This window comes from Anarhichas minor, unplaced genomic scaffold, assembly GCF_050575085.1.
Source record: "Anarhichas minor isolate MPS153535 unplaced genomic scaffold, ASM5057508v1 ptg000047l, whole genome shotgun sequence".
Taxonomy (NCBI): domain Eukaryota; kingdom Metazoa; phylum Chordata; class Actinopteri; order Perciformes; family Anarhichadidae; genus Anarhichas; species Anarhichas minor.
The window spans coordinates 255,490-267,500 of NW_027466493.1; the positions used below are offsets into that span (position 1 = coordinate 255,490).

A 12,011-nucleotide genomic window follows, 5' to 3' on the forward strand; every position below is an offset into this window, starting at 1 on the left:
TGTTGCATTGCGCTTGTTGTGAGCACAGGATGATGAGGGATCAGAGGACCTGTAATGGATCAGAGAGTCGGCTTCAGGTCCTCAGCCTCATGGAGCTGCATGATGCTGAGTATGAGGTTCTCAGGACGAGGAGCTGTTGGCCTGGTTTACTAAAACAGTTCTGTTTGGTTTTGTTGGTCGTGTTTGGTTCTGTTTTGTTCTGTTTTGTTGTGTTTGGTTATGTTTCGGTTCTGTTCAGTTCGTTTGGTTCTGTTTGGTTCTGTCTTGATCCGGCCAGCGAAGGTTCACAGCTCCCAGAGCCGGCTGGAGACGAGAGGATGAAGAGAAACGTGAGGTTGTTCTGCCAGAAACTTGAGAGGCAGCTTTTAAAGGTTTTGGGGGTTTTGAATTGTGTGGTTTCCAACACACACACACAGACAGACACACACACACACACACAGTGAGACAGTGTGTGCGCCCTGCTCTCTTGGGGAGTGTAGACTTCTACATCTCCTGATCCTCTGATTTCATTCAGCTTGTAGAGTAATAGCTTTGTGTGTGTGTGTGTGTGTGTGTGTGTGTGTGTGTGTGTGTGTGTGTGTGTGTGTGTGTGTGTGTGTGTGTGTGTGTGTGTGTGTGTGTGTGTGTGTGTGTGTGTGTGTGTGTGTGTGTGTGTGTGTGTGTGCGTGCGTGCGTGTGTGTATCGTGCGGCTGTTTCTAGTTTTTCCATTAGTGGGAAAAAGGAGTTTGGTGCCTTTTGATGTTGCATCCAAATGTTACTGAAATTTCATGCTGAACAACTTTAATGGCTGCAGAGGGTTTAGTCTCTGTCTCTCTCTCTCTCTCTCTCTCTCTCTCTCTCCCTGTCTGTCTCTGTCTCTCTCTCTCTCTCTCTCTCCCTGTCTCTCTCTCTCTCTCTGTCTCTCTCTCTGTCTCTCTCTCTGTCTCTCTCTCTCTCTCTCTGTCTCTCTCCCTGTCTGTCTCTGTCTCTCTCTCTCCCTGTCTGTCTCTGTCTCTCTCTCTCTCTCCCTGTCTGTCTCTGTCTCTCTCTCTGTCTCTCTCTCTCTGTCTCTCTCTCTCTCTCTCTCTCTCTCTCTCTCTCTCTCTGTCTCTCTCCCTGTCTGTCTCTGTCTCTCTCTCCCTGTCTGTCTCTCTCTCTCTCCCTGTCTCTCTCTCTCTCTCTCTCTCTCTCTCTCTCCCTGTCTCTCTCTCTCTCTCTCTCTCTCTCTCTCTCTCTCCTGTCTCTCTCTCTCTCTCTGTGGACTCTCTCTCTCTGTCTGTCTCTCTTCAATCTTTTTTCATAGTTCACTGTGTGGTTGAGTTGTGGTGGTTTGAGTTTGTTGTCGCGGTATTTTGGTGTTTTGGGCGGACGGAGAACCGTGTTTCTTGTCGGGGATGGCGTCCTCTGAGACGCCGTCCATGTCTTTGAGACATGGAGTTCGTGTTCAGCCCAACCCGTGTGTCCCGGTAGAGGCGGTTCTCCTGGCTGTGGGAGACTGTGTGGGACACGCTAACCTGTCCTATGCCTCCAGAATGAACAGAGGTGTGCTGGTGTTTCTGAAAGAGGAGCGTTTTGTGGCGCAGTTAATAGCGAGCGGCGTCTCGCTGAACGGTGTGTATCTGCAGGTTTCCCCGCTCGCAGTGCCCTCCACCCGGGTCACCGTCTCCGGTGTTCCCCCGTTCATCCCCAACCAGGTGTTGGAGCGAGAGCTGCAGCGCTTCGGGAAGCTGGCGAGCAGCTTCAGGACTGTGGGTCTGGGATGTAAGAGTGATAAACTGAAGCATGTCCAGTCCTTCAGGAGACAGGTGTTCATGTTCCTTACCTGTCCTTCACATACGCTAGAGGTCTCCTTTAGGGTGAAACACGGGGAGGGACACTACATGGTGTACGCTAGCACAGGTAGCATCAAGTGTTTTGAGTGCGGGGAAGTGGGGCACAAGCGGACCGCTTGTCCTCACAGGCCGGCCGAAGGGCCGCCAAATGACGGGCCGGCGGAGAGCGCTGCTCCGTGGGGGGGTGATGATCCGCCGACCGGGGCCGAGGCTGAGGAGGGGCTCAGCGGGCAGACAGACAGTCAGGACGGGGAACAGAGAGCTGATTCAGGCGGAGGAAAAAATATTGATGACAACTCAGCTGTTCTGAGTCTCACAACGGAGGGAAAGGAAGTAGCAGAGGGAAGGAAAGAAGTAGAGGAAAGGGAAGCAGGAGCAGAGGAAGAGGTAGCAGGCAGCAGTACAGGGCCGACAGCTGAAGCTGACCAGAGTCAGGCTGCTGGTCCAGAGGAGAGTGGGGGGGCTTGTGTTGTCGAGGAGGGGATGGAGTACGACTCTGACGGTCTCTCTGTCACAGACTCACAGTCTCACAGTGGAGATCTGTACAAGCTGGAGGAAATTAATAACTTCCTGGACGACACGTTTGGACAATCTGTAGACGTTTCAGAGTATTTTCCAGACGCAGACAAATTTATTAAAAGTGTTGTGACATTACAAAAAGAGGTGGATTTGGAGGTTTTAGATGAAAAGAAACGTTTCCGTCTAAAGAAGCTCATGACGCATCTCAGGAAGATAAGGAAGAGAGATGAAGGGAAAGGTTCGAAAAGGTTAAAGACCTCTAAGTGAGTCAATGATGAATGTGTTGCACTTAATCTTTCTGTTACTGTTATTTCTAACTGTCTACATCACCGCTCTTTTTCGTTTTTCAATGCACAAGGTGAGGGTTGGCTCTTTAAATATGAATGGTGGGAGGGACCGACAGAAGAGGGCGGTCACTGCAGACATGATCACACAGAAACAACTAGACATCGTTCTCCTGCAGGAAACGCATAGCGACCCACATAATGAGGTAGACTGGGGTTTGTGGTGGAAGGGCCAGTATGTCCTGTCTCATGGGACCAACCTGTCTGCAGGTGTAGCCGTTCTGTTCTCACCTGGGCTGGATGTTAACATCATCTCCTCCACAGAGATAGTGACAGGCAGGGCTTTAGTGGTCAGAGCATCTATACAAAACATTACTTTTGTTTTTATCAACATCTATGCTCCAAACCAGGGCTCACACAGAACAGACATCTTCCACAAACTCAGAGATGTCCTGCAGCAGTGTGATCACAACGACTGTGTAGTGATGGGGGGGGACTGGAATTGCACCATAAACTCCTTATTGGATAGAACAGGAGAGGAACCTCATTCACAGTCATCTGCCATCTTATCACAGGTGATTGCAGAGTCAGGTGTGGTGGATGTATGGAGGGTGAAACATCCCCGGGCTTGACAGTACACATGGGTGAAGGTGTTGGATGGGAACATTAGGGCAGCCAGGCTGGACAGGGTTTACCTATCTCATAGTTTTAGTAACCGGTTATTGAATAGCCACATTTACCCAGTAGGCTTCACCGACCATCACCTCGTCACTTTAGATGTTCACACCTCACCAACCACCAAATGCAGCTCTTACTGGCACTTTAACATTAAGTTGCTTCAGGACAGTGATTTCTGTGAAATGTTTGAGACTTTCTGGGGAATCTGGAGAGAAAAGAAGAGCGACTTTGAGTCCCTGAGTCAGTGGTGGGATGTAGGAAAGGCACATATACGTGTCTTTGTTCAACAATATACAAGTCACTCCACAGTAAAAGTCAAAAGGGTCATTGAGGATCTAGAAAATGAAATCAGGGATTTAGAGCACAGTCTATTCACTCACACCAGCACAGACACTCACAGGCTTCAACAGAAGAAGCAGCAACTAGGCTCCTTTCTACAGGAACGAGCTAAAGGAGCTTTGGTCAGGTCAAGGTTCACCAGTGTTAGGGACATGGATGCTCCTACTTCCTACTTCTTCAATCTAGAGAAGTCCGTCTCTCAAACCAAACAAATGGTGTGTCTCCGCCTCCCTGATGGTAAGATGACGACTGATCCGATTGAAATGAGACAACATGCCGTAAGCTTCTACAGCGCCCTCTTCAGGAAGGAGGACAACCACAGAGAGAGTGTTGACGAGCTGCTTCAGGACCTTCCTCAGCTGGGCCCCGAGGACAGAGCTGTCCTGGACGCCAACATCTCCCTGGAGGAGCTGACCGCTGCTGTGGGTCAGATGGCTGCTGGGAGAGCTCCTGGACTGGACGGACTGCCTGCGGACTTCTATAAACACTTCTGGAAGTGTTTGGGAGCCAACCTGTGGGAGGTGCTGCAGGAGTGTTCACAGGCAGGCCTGTTACCGACGACATGTCGGCATGCAGTACTATCACTGTTACCCAAAAAAGGAGATTTGTCCTTACTGAAGAACTGGAGACCGGTGGCGTTGTTATGCACAGACTATAAACTTCTTTCCAAGGTGCTCGCAGATCCATCATGGATAACATTTTTCTCATGAGAGACTTGTTGGATCTTTGTAAACTGTATAATATTGATGTTGGGGTTATATCATTAGACCAGGAGAAGGCTTTTGATAGGGTAGATCATAGTTTTCTTTTTTCCACTTTAAGAGCTTTTGGTTTTGGGGAAGGTTTTGTGTCACTGTTGGGTTTGATGTACAAGGAGGCTACTTGTCTGGTGAAGGTAGGGGGTGCGTTGAGCTGTCCAGTTCAGGTCCAGAGAGGCATCAGACAGGGATGTCCTATCTCTGGACAGCTATATTCCATTGCCATTGAGCCTCTTCTGAATAGGTTGAGGTCCCGTCTATCAGGACTAATGTTACCTGGGCTGCCTCAGCGGCCCTCGCTGGTGGTGTCAGCATATGCTGATGATATTTATGTGTTCGTCAAAGACCAGAGGGATATCCAGTTCCTAGGTAACAGTTTAGATTTGTTTGAGAGGGCATCTTCAGCAAAGGTAAACTGGGAAAAAAGTGAAGCTTTGCAGGTTGGGCAGTGGGCAGACAAAGAAATGCCAAAGCTACCAGGAAGCATCAGATGGGGAAGGCAGGGCTTGAAGGTTTTGGGTGTTTTTTTGGGAACAGAAGAGTTTCAAAGACAGAACTGGGAGGGTGCTATGGAGAGAGTGTGCACCAGATTGTCTAAATGGAAATGGCTGCTACCTCAGCTCTCTTATAGGGGGAGGGTCCTAATTGTCAATAACTTGGTTGCCTCGACCCTTTGGCACAGACTGGTAGTCCTACCTCCACCACAGGGCCTGATTAAAGACATCCAGAGGACAGTTGTGGACTTCTTCTGGTCAGGGCTTCACTGGCTGAGATCTGCGGTGCTGTACCTGCCGGTCCAGGAGGGAGGGCAGGGCCTGGTGGACATCGCATCACGAATCACAGCCTTCAGACTGCAGACAGCTCAGAGACTGCTGTACAGCTTCGGCCTGCCATGGACTGATACTGCCTGTGTGCTGCTGAGGAGGGCCAGACGCTTAGGTTATGACAAACACCTGTTCCTGCTCCAGGCCCAGTCAGTGGATTTAACTGGTCTGACACCGTTCTATCAGTCTGTCTTACAGGCATGGCGGGTTTTTACAGTGCATCGGAGAGCTGTGACGACACCAGGGATGTGGCTCTTTGAGGAGCCGCTTTTTGGAAGCAGCTACATCACATCCCAGGTCCTGACGTCCGTCAGCCTGAGATCCAGACTGAGAGAGGCCGGCTGTGTGAAGCTGGGTCATCTGATGAAGACCTCCATCCCTCAACTTGCGGAGCTGATCAACATCCGGTCCAGCAGGCTGCTGCTCAGGCTGGTGGAAGAGGTCTGTGCTTCCCTGCCAGCAGTCCTCAGAGCGTTTGTTGGAGACCGTACACTATCTGACCAATGGGACAATGAATGTGAATATGTTTTCCCACCCCTGGCTGTCTGTCCTGCTGTGGGACAGTGGGAGGATGAGGAGGACATCCTGCTGTCTCTAAAGACACCCCAGTTGGGGGACTTTGAGACTCTGGGGAGGAAAGCAGCGTATCAGGTCAGTGTGAAGGTCTCTAACTTGCGCTCTCTGGCAGGAGTGAGGGTGTCGAGGTGGACCGAGTTTTTTGGCAGGGGATCCTCCCCAAGGGGCTGTTGGCGGTCCCTGTACAAACCCCCTGCAGACAAACGGACAGGAGACCTCCAGTGGAGGATTGTACATGGGGCCATAGCTACAAACAGGTATCTGGTGCACCTCGATCCTGGCTCAGGGGACAGCTGTCCTTTTTGCTCGCAGACAGAAATCATCCACCATCTGTTCGTTGAGTGCTCCAGACTGGTGAGACTCTTCAGCCGCCTGAAGACGTGGTTTCAGGGCTTAGGAGAACACTTTTCTTTCTGTCTTTTTATCTATGGTCCAAACTACTCTGCTAAAAACAAATCTGTCCACACACTAATGAATTTCCTTTCAGGACTGGCCAAACTAGCAATTTGGAAAACAAGGAAAAACCGTGTGAGGGGTGTAGGGTCAGAGGACGTGAGCTTGATGCTGACCGGACTGCTGGCTGCTCGGCTCAGGGTGGAGTTTGGTTTCTACAGACTGACAAAGAAAACTGAACTCTTTGTGAACATTTGGGCTCTGAACGATGTTCTGTGTTCAGTCAGAGACAATGCTCTGGTTCTCAACTTATGATTTGTGTTTTCTTAAATTTTCTTTAGTTTTTGTTGTTTTTTTTTGCATGAATTAAGGTTGTTTTGATAAACAGTAAAACTCTGTAAACGAAATTGATTTAGAAATAAAGATATTTGAAAATCAAATCTCTCTGTCTCTCTCTCTGTCTCCCTCTCTCTCTCTCTCTGTCTGTCTCTCTCTCTCTGTCTCTCTCTCTCTCTCTCTCTCTGTGGACTCTCTCTCTCTCTGTCTCTCTCTCTCTGTCTCTCTCTCTCTCTCTCTCTGTGGACTCTCTCTCTCTCTCTCTGTCTCTCTCTCTCTCTCTCTCTCTCGTCTCTCTCTCTCTCAGAAAAAAAAACCGGCTTGTTTGTAATGTGCTTAACGGAGCAAACGAACGGCCGACTCCTTAAGAGTGGACAATGGTAGAGACCTGTCAATCACCGTGTAGCCCCGCCCTAAAGCATCCCCTGCTTTATGGTCTGTTTGACTCTAAATGGAGCATAATGTACAAAATGAACATCATGCTGTATTGAAGAAGACTTGAAACTAGAGATTGAGACCATAAACTCATGTTTACAATGTTTACTGAGGTAATAAATCAAGAGAGAAGTAGAGTCATTTTCTCATAGACTTCTATACAACCAGAGGAGTCGCCCCCTGGACTCTCAGAGTACAAACAGGATGTAGTGAACAACAGAAGGTTCCTTGCTGAATGCAGGAGTCGGCTGCTCCTGATTTTGACCAACAGAGTGCAGAAAAATAACTATATTTATGCTTTTTATTTAATTGTGTTTAAGGGTAATAAGTCACAAAGGTTGGGAACTGTTGTGTTAACCATGCATCAGTGGTCAGCAGGTGTATAAGAGGGTTACTGAGTATTACAGTCCATCTACTTCCACTCAATGTAACTAGAAGTTGTGTCCTTTCACAACTGCTTCTTGGTTTATTTTATGATTTTTATGCCCTCATGCAGGTGACAGCCTTGAACTGTCCGTTTACATCATATTCCTCTAATTTGGCACAAATGTCCGAAGAAACGATTAGATTTGATGGTCAAATGTTTTTTTTAATTGATGACATTTTTGGACATACATGGATGTAAATTGCAACTTGACTAGTCGGCGAGGGCCACGAAGCGGTAATTCTAGTTAATGCTATTTTTCTGTATTTGAAAGAATAAAAAATCACTTCTGAGCACATCTATTTGCTCTCAACGGCTCTGAACATGGAGATGGTTGAGCCGGCTGCTAGCAGCTAACAGCTAGCAGCTAACAGCGCTGACAGAGCTAACAGTGTTTACTGGAGGAGGAGCCACAGGGTGGGTGATACGCTTCCACAACAACGTCTTTCAGCAATTTCTTTTCCGCTTCATTAAAGCTCTGAATATTGAACAGTTACAGTTTATATTGGGAAAGCTGCTCAGAAGTAGTAGAAGAGACTTCAGGGTCGATCTGTCGGTGAGTCTGAACTACGAACAGTTTCCTTGAAAGAATTCCCACGAGCAAGCGGATGAAAGTGTTTCTGCAAAATGTGACACCAGTCAGCTTTTCACAGAGAAGGAAGGGTTAACACACACACACACACACACACACACTGGTGCTTCTGACGTTTCCAGTGCGTTGGCTGTGGTTTTGGCTGCGGCGGCGGCCGAGCCTGAGATCAACGGAGGCCATTGTTTCTCTGAGCGAGAGAGAGAGAGAGAGAGAGAGACACCATTCTTTCCACTTTCCATCTCAGCTCTTGTCTGTTATTATTTTTTTTTTGTGAGGGACGGCTCATCTTTCCAGCTGTTATTGAAAATGATGAACAGGTTTTATGTTTTGGGGGAAAAAAAATCATTAACAAATTAAACCGCATCTGCTGCATCTGGTTAGTTTCTCTGACAAACCGACAGTTTAATGTGTATTCTGTTTGTTAGTAGAGGAAGATGTTCGTGTGTTTCTTTGACTCTGCATGTTACCTGAACTCTCTCAGTGAGAGAAACTTAAACACAACACACACAAACTCGACTTTTAAGGCTCAATATTGAGTCATAAACAGGAAACTACATGTGAGAACTTAAAGGAACAATATGATGCAGCCTGAGCTACAGAGTCTGTCCTCATGTACACATGCTGCGGTCTGCAGTGCACAGTATATGAAAACATCTGGCAAACTTGTATTTCACAGAGTTCCATATTTTTGGAGGATTATTTCAAACACCTGACAAAACTGTTTTTTCAGAATCATGATTCAGCAGGTTTTTGTTGTCCAGATGGGACAGATTGAGGCAGAACGTTTGGTTGTGTCGCTGTTAGCACTGTCAGGGTAAGCCAAACCTTTGAAGGACTATGTGATGATTCATCACTTTATGAATCTCTCGTCTGACTCACTGCATGAAGACTAAAAGTCTGCCATCGGCTGTTTTTTCAGAGACATTTTCCTCCCCTTCCACTCTCTGCATCTATGTATTTTGAAAGGGTGAAGCCATAGGACGTATGTACTGGGAACCTTTTACTTTAATCTGCACCGCTGCATGTAAACAGTAGTATTAGTTATTATTACTTTTTTTGAACAAGCGAAAAAAGCAGAATTTTCTTTGCATTTAAACGTATTCAGTGTGACAGCAGAGCGGTGGGATGAAAAGGGGAGATTGTTTCCGAAGTGTATGATCTTCCTGGATTATTGGATTAATTGTGGGCGGAATGTCATGAAATAGTTTCTTTATTTCCTGGATCGACCAAAGACAGATGTTGCTGTGTGGTTATTTTGTGGATTGACTTTCCCGTATAATGCACAACATCATTACGTATGCAGACGATGCAATAGTGTGATTAGAGAGTTTAATTTGTTTCACTGTTCTTGTAAGGAGAAAAGAAATAGACTTTTACAAACTCAACCTTAGTTTCATCACTGTAATATGTAATGTATGTGGGAATATTCCCCATGAACGGTGGAGCAGTTAGATTATAAAGACAGAACATTTCCGGTGCTCTTGAACACCAGATGACTGAAAGCTGATGATAAAGTGAGTCTCTCAGGTCTATCGATCGTCTCAATTTTAAAAATGGGATCTGACTGCTTAATATTTCCTCGAAAAAGGTGACTTTTTCTAAATCTAACTGGCAACATTATTCTGCATGTGCATGGTGTTTTTGTAAAACTTAATTGAGAATTGGGGCTGATTACTGTGGATTGTGGTTCAATGCTGACTTGATGGAAGTGAACATTTCCAGTCTTAACTAATCAATCCTCTGTCAGTCGATTGATTGATTGGTTGATTGGTTGGTTGATTGGTTAATTGGTTGGTTGGTTAATTGGTTGGTTGGTTGATTGGTGGACTGATTGGTGGACTGATTGGTTGGTTGGTTGGTTGATTGATTGATTCCTCTCTGGGCTGCTGAATCCTTTACTTAACAGCACGACTCGTCTTTTCCCGTTGATTTCCTCCTGATTCTGGAGTCCAATCTCTCAAAGACAGTTCCTAAACTACTCTCCTTGTGTCCTCTCCTCGTGTCTTGGTTTTGTCTCCTGAATCCTAAAGGTCCTATTAACCTTCTTCTTGGAAACGTTTGTCTTCGTCCTCTTTGTTCTTGAATCTTTGATAATCAACACAGAAGCACTTTCCAGCCAATTCAACTGTGTTTGTCCTCGAAGTCTCCCAACTTGCCTCCTGACTTCTAATGGTCGTAGGTGTTTGCCTCCTTTACCTATGGTCTTGTCTCCTACCCTTTTTATGGGTCCTATCCTCTTGTTGCCTTGTGTCCTGTCCCCTCGTGTCCTTGTCTACTATCACCTTGTCTTCTGAGTGATATTACCCAACCTTAACAGCTCCAGTGGAGGTTGTCCGTTTGTGAAAGTTCATGAATTTATCCTCCCACCATCACCTCCAGCGCTGGGCTGCAGCTCCACCAACTGTAACGTGGTGCTGACGGAGGCCCAGGGGGAATTCACGTCGCCCTGCTACCCCCAGAAATACCCCAATTCGCAGGCCTGTAAGTGGACCATGCAGGCCCCCGCCGGCTTCATCATCCAGCTCTCCTTCCTTGACTTTGACCTGGAGGAGGCGCCGGGCTGCATCTACGACCGGGTGGTGGTGAACACGGGAAACACGGACGTTAAGTTCTGCGGCCCGACGGCCAGCGGGCTGACGCTCAACTCCACGGGGAACGTGATGGAGCTGTCCTTTACCTCCGACTTCAGCGTGCAGAAGAGGGGGTTCAGTGTTAGCTTCCGACACGGTAGGTTCAGGGACCAGAGTCCTCTTGACTAATCCAGACCCACATGCGGGCTCAAAGGGATCCAGGGTATCTTAGTTATCTAGGCTATCATTGCGCTCTTACTTTGAAATAAAGGCAAGAATTGAAACTCATATAATTGGCTGAGAGCTGATTGTGTGATTGCATTAATAAGATGCAGGTGTGTAGAGGAGCCTCCCAGAATGCACTGGGGGAATCCAGAAGTCTTATTTTATATTCCTGCGTTATAACTGGCGTGTTTTGAATCCTAACTTTAATTATCTAGCGAGCCATCGTTAAAAAAAAGATAGTTTTATCATAATCCTAAAATGAGTTCATATTACGCCGGATTAACCCCGAAAACTCTTGATCATGAGCTGATTGTGAGCGAGTCAACGTCTATCGTCATCCCAGTGAGAATGATCTTCATAAAGGTGGCACTCATGTCTCCACAACACCTTTAACTATAAGATGAAGCCTCTGTTGGAGGATAAACTTTGGTCTGCAGTTGAAATGTCATATTTTTTGCTGCCACGTTAAGATGTTAAAGTTAAGTTCAAACCACAGGGATTTGAGGTTTCTCAGACAGCGAGAGCATCATCATCATCATCACACAGTCTGAGGAAGACGAGGGCGCTTTGACAGCAGTGGTGTGTGTGTGTGTGTGTGTGTGTGTGTGTGTGAGGGGTGTTCTTCTATTACATGTTTTAAATGTTTTGCTGTCAGTCGGCAGCTCCAGAGTCGTTCTGCTGGAGAAACACTTCGGGACATGAAGTGTCAAACAGACGAACCTTCTTTTTATTACACGTGTGGATGAAGTGTAGAATAATGTAAAGAATGAGTGTTTGTGAGTCTATCTTCTGTCTCTTTACAGACATCAAAAAAGGTTCAAATGGTTCTGAAGTAAAGTTGATAAATAGAAATGAAAAGTTTCTTTATTGTCATAATTCTCTGTGAGTTAAAATCACATTTAGACGAGTAGTTGAAATAAAGATGGATGAAAAGCTTTTCTCTCACTCTGTCTGACCTTCTTTCTTATTTGTCTCCTTCATGTCTTCTTTATTCATCCTCTTTCTTCTTTTAATCAATCTCCTTTATTCTCTTCTTTCTGTGCTTTTCACACATTTCTTGTTTATTCTTTCTGCCTTTCAATTCCTTTCTTCCTTCCTGTTTCCTTGCCTTTTTCTGTCCTTCCCTCCTTCCTTCCTCTGTGCACTTTCTTTGTCTTCCCTCTTCGTCTTTCCTTTCTTCCATCCTTCCGTCCTCTCCTCTTCCATCTCACCTCTCCAGTTGCCGTGGCCCTGAGGAACCAGAAGG

At 46.6% G+C, this 12,011-nt stretch overlaps 1 protein-coding gene across 1 annotated transcript in view; it reads left to right on the top strand.

The window, feature by feature from the left end:
- The first annotated feature begins 1,374 nt into the window (after positions 1–1,374).
- adgrg6 (adhesion G protein-coupled receptor G6) overlaps positions 1,375–12,011 on the top strand; it is a 62,418-nt gene continuing 51,781 nt past the window's right edge. The window contains exons 1-6 of the mRNA XM_076112129.1: positions 1,375–2,053; positions 3,603–4,146; positions 5,073–6,144; positions 8,732–8,784; positions 10,288–10,697; positions 11,985–12,011. The exon at positions 11,985–12,011 is cut by the window's right edge and continues 113 nt beyond it. Coding sequence (XP_075968244.1) covers positions 1,375–2,053; positions 3,603–4,146; positions 5,073–6,144; positions 8,732–8,784; positions 10,288–10,697; positions 11,985–12,011 — 2,785 coding nt within the window. The remainder of the gene's footprint in view (positions 2,054–3,602; positions 4,147–5,072; positions 6,145–8,731; positions 8,785–10,287; positions 10,698–11,984) is intronic.